Raw genomic sequence first — 6,873 nt, forward strand, 5'->3', positions numbered from 1 at the left:
TCAAAGTTCAATCATATACAGTATTACATGCTAATGAGGGTTACGTTCATGTCACAACTCGGCAAGCTCATGCATCTGTAAAGGGTGTGTGGTCGTTATGCAAGACAACCCCGGCAAACACCCATACGAACGGAGACTTAAAACCGCTTTGAACCGAACCCGATCATTCTGGTGCTGTCAGTCAGACACAGAGAAGAGAAAGGAGAAAAAAGGATTTTCCTGAATGGCTTGTGATGGTGATGAAGTAGAAGTCCCTGTGGCCAATGAAAGAAGGGCGTGAGGGGTGAGGGGGGAATACAATCCAGGGAAGGAGTAATCACCCAGTCCTGAGCGTTAAAGAGAAAGTATGTGTCTCTCCCTCGTCTCTCCTGGGAGCCACGGCCATGGGCAACACTATGTGGCTTATTGAAACTGATCCCTTTAAACAGAGAGCAAATTGAAAATCTCTTTCCCTCTCCTCTCTGCTCACTCGGGTGGCGCAATTAAAGGAGACAATTGCTGTTTAGCATTAGGTTTAAGGCTCTGGCTCTCTTTTCTCTCCTCTGCGGCGCCTTGAAACCATCTATTACTTCAAAGCCCCCCACTTCTGTCCCAAAGCCCAACACAGTACAGGCCTGGTAATGACTTTCATAGACGTGTCTGAAGCCAACCATCCAGGCAATGTGATTGGTGGAAAACGGAGGGCTGGGGGAGGAAAAGAGCAAAGCGGAGGCAACCTTTCTCGGGTAATGACACTCTCCAGTCTCCACACAGCGTCCTTCAGACACCCCAAAAGTCATCTTGTTCACTGAATTCATTGTAGACCTAGCCCTCCACTTGAAAGACTCATTAAGGGAAATCAAATGAATCCACCAGACCAGATTGATGAATACTCCTCCTTAACTCATTCACTATTCAGCTACACAATTAGAATTCATTGCAGTTCAATTTAGAACCCTTAAGTTCTTATTTCTCAAGATAGGATTTGTAGAAAAACACATTTTCCTACTTTTATAATGAAATGAAATCCCCTTTCGAGCAATGTCTCGAACAAAATATTATGTGAAGCCACATGAAGCAAGACAGATAGACGGTCTAAATGTCCTGAGTTTTACCCCAGTCCCTTTTGGTGACACTGAAACAAGTTGTTTGTCATCTAGACCTACGCTCTAGATGACAAAGGTGCTACATAGATCCTAAAAGGGTTCCTCCTGGAATCAAAAAAGGGTTCTACATGGAACCAAAAAGGGTTTTCCTATGGGGACAGCTGAAGAACCCTTTTAGGACCCTTTTTTTCTAAGAGTGCACTGTAGACTTCATTCGGGGTTTATAATGGGTGTTGTTGGTCCTAGTGTGAGATGAGAGTATCTCACCTCCGTCGATGTCCTCGCTGCCAAAATGGTTCCTGTAGAAGAGCATGAGCTCCATCTTGTAGCACTTGTAGAGGGTCACGAGGCAGATCAACAACAACAAGATGGCCCCCAAGCCTCCCGCCAGCTCCACTGTGTACATAAGCTCTGCTGTGAGAGAAGGAAGGAGGAGAGAGAGAGAGGGGGGGGAGGGGGGGGAGGAAGAAAAAGAGATAGAGAAGACGATAATGTTTACTTCACTAATCTTTCTTTATCAAATCCAAAAAGCAAGCACACTCACCAAATACATCCACAAACACAGCATGGTGTCACTGCTTATGGTCTATGGATACTTCATTAGCACAGAAGCTACATAACATGATTTAGAACATGAGGGAGATCGAGCCAGACTCCAGCTAGCTGCTAGCATGCTAACAGGGTTCCTAGCTACCACTCCCATTGATTAACCTTCAACTATGCTTATGCTTAGCTAAGCTAAGCTAACCAACCCAAATCTCGGGTCACTGAGTCCTAGTTCATCAACTATTCTATAGGTAGCCCCCCCCAAAAACAATAATACTTTGCGTGAACTACTTCTCACTATTTGGTGATTAGACCTCAGCAACGCACCAGCCCAGGTCAGCCATAACCTGAAGGCCCCAGCTATAGCAAACGACTGGCCAGGAACTGATGGTGACCTCCCGTTGACAAGGGAAGCTCCATTAAAGGTGTGAGTGTAACGCTGTAAGGGCACCAAACCGAGCAAGCCAAGTCATTAGAGCAGGAATATAATATAGACTGACACAAGGCTGTGTCCCACATGGCACCCTATTCCCTATATAGTGCACTACCTTTGACCAGGGCCTATAGGGCTTTGGTCAAAAGTCATGACCTATGTGAGGAAGAGGGTGCCATTTGAGACACAGCCTCGGAGAGAGGTGGGGCGAACTCTTTTACCCCCTCAGCCATCCATCATCCTCACAGAGCTGACAGGATCTCCCAGGACCATCAACAGTAAACTCCATGAAACACTGATCTCAGTAAATACACCCCACCACAACTCTGTCCGTCTGAAAGCCTGAGTGTCGAGGTAACTCAGGCACAATGCTATCCTTCCCAGGTTCCATTTAGAATCCTGTAGTACTGTACATTGTGTCTGTGGCAGTGTATGGTAGTGGAGTGGCTTCATACTGTAGGTTTAGTGGAGGGGTGTGCACCTGCAAGGCTCTGGTTCTGCTGATTTCAGTCCTTATCTTTTAACTAGGGACTGAGTTCTACTGCCAGTTGTGTGGACTGCTAACATGAAAGCTGTCTACTAAATTGATACATATTCAGGTCAATGTGTCGTGTTTTCCTAAGTTCTCGGGGATCAAACCCTTTTGGGTTCAATAAGAAAGCAAGGAGCCATGGTCGGCAAATCATCACTCTTCAACGCTTTTTAGGCCAGAAGATCTGCATTTTTCTGAGACATAACAAGGACAATGATGTTTTCATCTCGGTCTATAACCAGAAGGACCCGAAGAGACCTTCGCTAGCCAAACAGTACACCACAACAATACACAGAGATATATTATTCTGGTCCCTAGAAGCAGTTGAGATTCTTTTCATCTTGTTGTCTCAAATCCCCCTTCTTTTAAAGACTCCTTCTGAGAATATCTATAGCAATGGCCTTTCATTTCAAAGATACATTTAAGCTTTAAAACATTCACTGGACTGAGACAGCCATCTCTGTAAACCACCCAGGGCTGTGAACATGAGACCCATCAAGATCTTTTATAATAAGAATAAGAGATAACGACCCAGGTCGCAAGCTGATCCATTTTCATCATTTGAACGCTGCAGAAGTGTTGTTTTGGTGTGAGACAGCCATCAGTGGTAAGCCAGAAGTGTTTTGGCATGAGACAGCCATCAGTGGTAAGCCAGGAGTGTTTTGATGTGAGACAGCCATCAGTGGTAAGCCAGAAGTGCTTTTTTGGTGTGAGACAGCCATCAGTGGTAAGCCAGAAGTGTTTTGGCATGAGACAGCCATCAGTGGTAAGCCAGGAGTGTTTTTTTGGTGTGAGACAGCCATCAGTGGTAAGCCAGAAGTGTTTTGGTGTGAGACAGCCATCAGTGGTAAGCCAGAATTGTTTTGGTGTGAGACAGCCATCAGTGGTAAGCCAGAAGTGTTTTGGTGTGAGACAGCCATCAGTGGTAAGCCAGAAGTGTTGTTTTGGTGTGAGACAGCCATCAGTGGTAAGCCAGAGGTGTTTTGGTGTGAGACAGCCATCAGTGGTAAGCCAGAAGTGTTTTGGTGTGAGACAGCCATCAGTGGTAAGCCAGAAGTGTTTTGGTGTGAGACAGCCATCAGTGGTAAGCCAGAAGTGTTTTGGTGTGAGACAGCCATCAGTGGTAAGCCAGAAGTGTTTTGGTGTGAGACAGCCATCAGTGGTAAGCCAGAAGTGTTGTTTTGGTGTGAGACAGCCATCAGTGGTAAGCCAGAAGTGTTTTGGTGTGAGACAGCCATCAGTGGTAAGCCAGAAGTGTTTTGGTGTGAGACAGCCATCAGTGGTAAGCCAGAAGTGTTTTGATGTGAGACAGCCATCAGTGGTAAGCCAGAAGTGTTTTGGTGTGAGACAGCCATCAGTGGTAAGCCAGAAGTGTTTTGATGTGAGACAGCCATCAGTGGTAAGCCAGAAGTGTTTTGATGTGAGACAGCCATCAGTGGTAAGCCAGAAGTGTTTTGGTGTGAAACAGCTAAAGGGATGTGGCGGTCATGAAATGTTGACAGCTGGTGATTGTCAAGCAAATTACTGTCGGTCTCAAGGTAATCGACCGTTAATTAAAATAAACACATTTAGCATCTCCTGGCTTCCACACAGCCTACAAGCCACTGATGCAGATCTTTGGAACATCTACATTTTAAAAAGTTTAATAAATCCATATAATATAGCCTACACCTTCACAATAAATCCATGATTTATTTTAGACAGGTTTAAAGAAGCATGATATGGGGAAATGCCTATTTGAGAAGAACAGAATAGCAGACTCTTGAGTTGTCCTTGTGTTAGGCCCTGATCTGGCTATGCCAAATGGCTGTGGGCTACACTAGTTAAGATGTGCTTAGAATTCTGTGGCATTATTTTATAGCATGAAGAATACAATTGAACATAGCTGAATAAAATATAAAATATATTTTCTCCAAACGATTTGAGGGAGTGCTGTTGAGCAGTTCACAAAGAAACAGGAACTCCTACAGTATCTGCTTCATTTACAGTTATTCATGTAACCTGTTGTTCTACAACTGTTGGCCGATATATTAGGATGTTTAATACATTGTAAGGCTGCATGATGCGACTCTAATGATGATTTGAAAAAAGTAGCTTGAAAGGCCTGAGCTCTGCTTTGTTTTTTTGTGCGCACACATCGGGGACGCAACTGTGCACGTCCTTATCCAATTCCATATTGAAGATATCGGAAGAACTGTCCACAGCCATGGTTTCTTATGCTGGGCATCATTCACAGGTGATAATATATCATTCACAAGTGATAGGCTAATATTGTCACCCATCACACTATTCTTGATTGAATCTGGTCTTTACATATACAAAATAATATATGTGTGACATTTGTTTTGATTTAGAATGGACCATTATCATGCACCTGTCTCGAAACAGGGGCAGCGTGAAAGAATACATGTCATCTATGTACTTAAAAGGCAAATGGAGGAAGCTTTTCCCGTGGACCATTTTCCTGCCAGCCAGGTGGGCTATACTCCTATTGTAAAGAGTAGCAATGTGCTTAATATTAGACAAGTTGAGAAATAAAGATAGTAGGTCTAGCCTATAGAAAGTTGATGGTATCTTCCTCTTTTTAATAGAGGCCATCACTCTGTTTTCTCCCGCAATTGCATAGCCAATAGAAATGTTGCGCAACATGAGCTCATGGGCTCTCATGAAGTGTTTGATTAGATTTTCGATAACATTTGCATTGATTTCAGAGTGATTCGACCGACAATAGAGTGCTGAGTGCCAGGCAGTTAGCAAGTTTGGTAGGCTACTAATGACCAGCAGCAGCATCAGAGCTTACAGCCATCAGAGTGGTAAACCAGAAGTGTGTTTTTAGACAGCCATCAGAGTGGTAAACCAGAAGTGTTTTTTTAGACAGCCATCAGAGTGGTAAACCAGAAGTGTTTTTTTAGACAGCCATCAGAGTGGTAAACCAGAAGTGTTTTTTTAGACAGCCATCAGAGTGGTAAACCAGAAGTGTTTTTTTAGACAGCCATCATCAGAGTGGTAAACCAGAAGTGTTTTTTTATACAGCCATCAGAGTGGTAAAACCAGAAGTGTTTTTTTATACAGCCATCAGAGTGGTAAACCAGAAGTGTTTTTTTAGACAGCCATCAGAGTGGTAAACCAGAAGTGTTTTTTTAGACAGCCATCAGAGTGGTAAACCAGAAGTGGTTTTTTAGACAGCCATCAGAGTGGTAAACCAGAAGTGTTTTTTTAGACAGCCATCAGAGTGGTAAACCAGAAGTGTTTTTTTAGACAGCCATCAGAGTGGTAAACCAGAAGTGTTTTTTTAGACAGCCATCAGAGTGGTAAACCAGACAAGTGTCAACAACTGATCTCCCGTCTGCCTCTTTGATCTGAGAGCTGCTCTATCCCTCCGACACAATCATCTTTCACCTTGTGCTCTGGAGAATTTACACTCCTCTTTCCATTCCTGTCTTCTTTGTGTGTTTTTTTGTGTGGTGTTTGTGTTTTGTGTGTGTGTGTGTGTGTGTGTGAGCAGGCTTTCTGAGTTGTAGTGTTTCATGGTAGCCTCTGTATGGTTTTCAATGATCACTTTTAGTGTGTATTGTTGTAACAGTTGTGGAAGTGTGTGTTCCTGTGTATGTTCCTGTGTGTGTGTGTGTGTGTGTGTGTGTGTCTGTGTGTCTGTGCATGTGTGTTAAAAATCATGATTTAAGTAAATAAATTTAGCTGCTTACGTAAGTGTTGCGGTTTTCTCAGCGGCCGTAAAAGTGTTGAATATATTTACATAGTAAGTTATTTCCTCTTTTAAGCTTGCAGCTTTTGAGAAAGCTTTGATGGCATCCCAGTTCCATTTCATTTGGTTTATTAAAGGATTTCTACAGAGAATAAACTGCACGAGATTAGGCTGGCCATTTGGATTGAAACATCAAATCACTTTCCCTTGTGTTCCACTCGGAAGACCAAGTTAGACCAAGGTTCACTTGGATGGTTGTTTGTGATGTTTATTGATGATTGAATCTAAACCCTGGTCATATTTAGGTCTCCGAAATGTAGAACGAAAAGTACAAGTGAGAAGAAGTCCAAAATAGTTGCGCCAGTCTGATGTCATGCCAATTAAGCATTATTTTTGCATTGGACACACAGGCACACACAAACACACACACGCGCACACACGCACCCGCACACGCACTCACACACACGTAGAGAATAAATATTGACAGAAAGATTAAACAAATCCAGGCTAATGCATTTGATGTTACAATAAACACAACACCACCTTGTCTCTGTCCAATCAGCACGCTCTTTAC

At 43.3% G+C, this 6,873-nt stretch overlaps 1 protein-coding gene across 2 annotated transcripts in view; it reads right to left on the reverse strand.

Moving 5' to 3' along the window:
• LOC109906797 (interleukin-1 receptor accessory protein-like 1-B) overlaps positions 1-6,873 on the reverse strand; it is a 430,365-nt gene that overhangs the window by 26,303 nt on the left and 397,189 nt on the right. For both annotated transcript variants that reach the window (XM_031792874.1, XM_031792873.1), the window contains exon 9: positions 1,353-1,499. In XM_031792874.1, coding sequence (XP_031648734.1) covers positions 1,353-1,499 — 147 coding nt within the window. The remainder of the gene's footprint in view (positions 1-1,352; positions 1,500-6,873) is intronic.

Source organism: Oncorhynchus kisutch, linkage group LG16 (genome assembly GCF_002021735.2).
Source record: "Oncorhynchus kisutch isolate 150728-3 linkage group LG16, Okis_V2, whole genome shotgun sequence".
Classification (NCBI taxonomy): domain Eukaryota; kingdom Metazoa; phylum Chordata; class Actinopteri; order Salmoniformes; family Salmonidae; genus Oncorhynchus; species Oncorhynchus kisutch.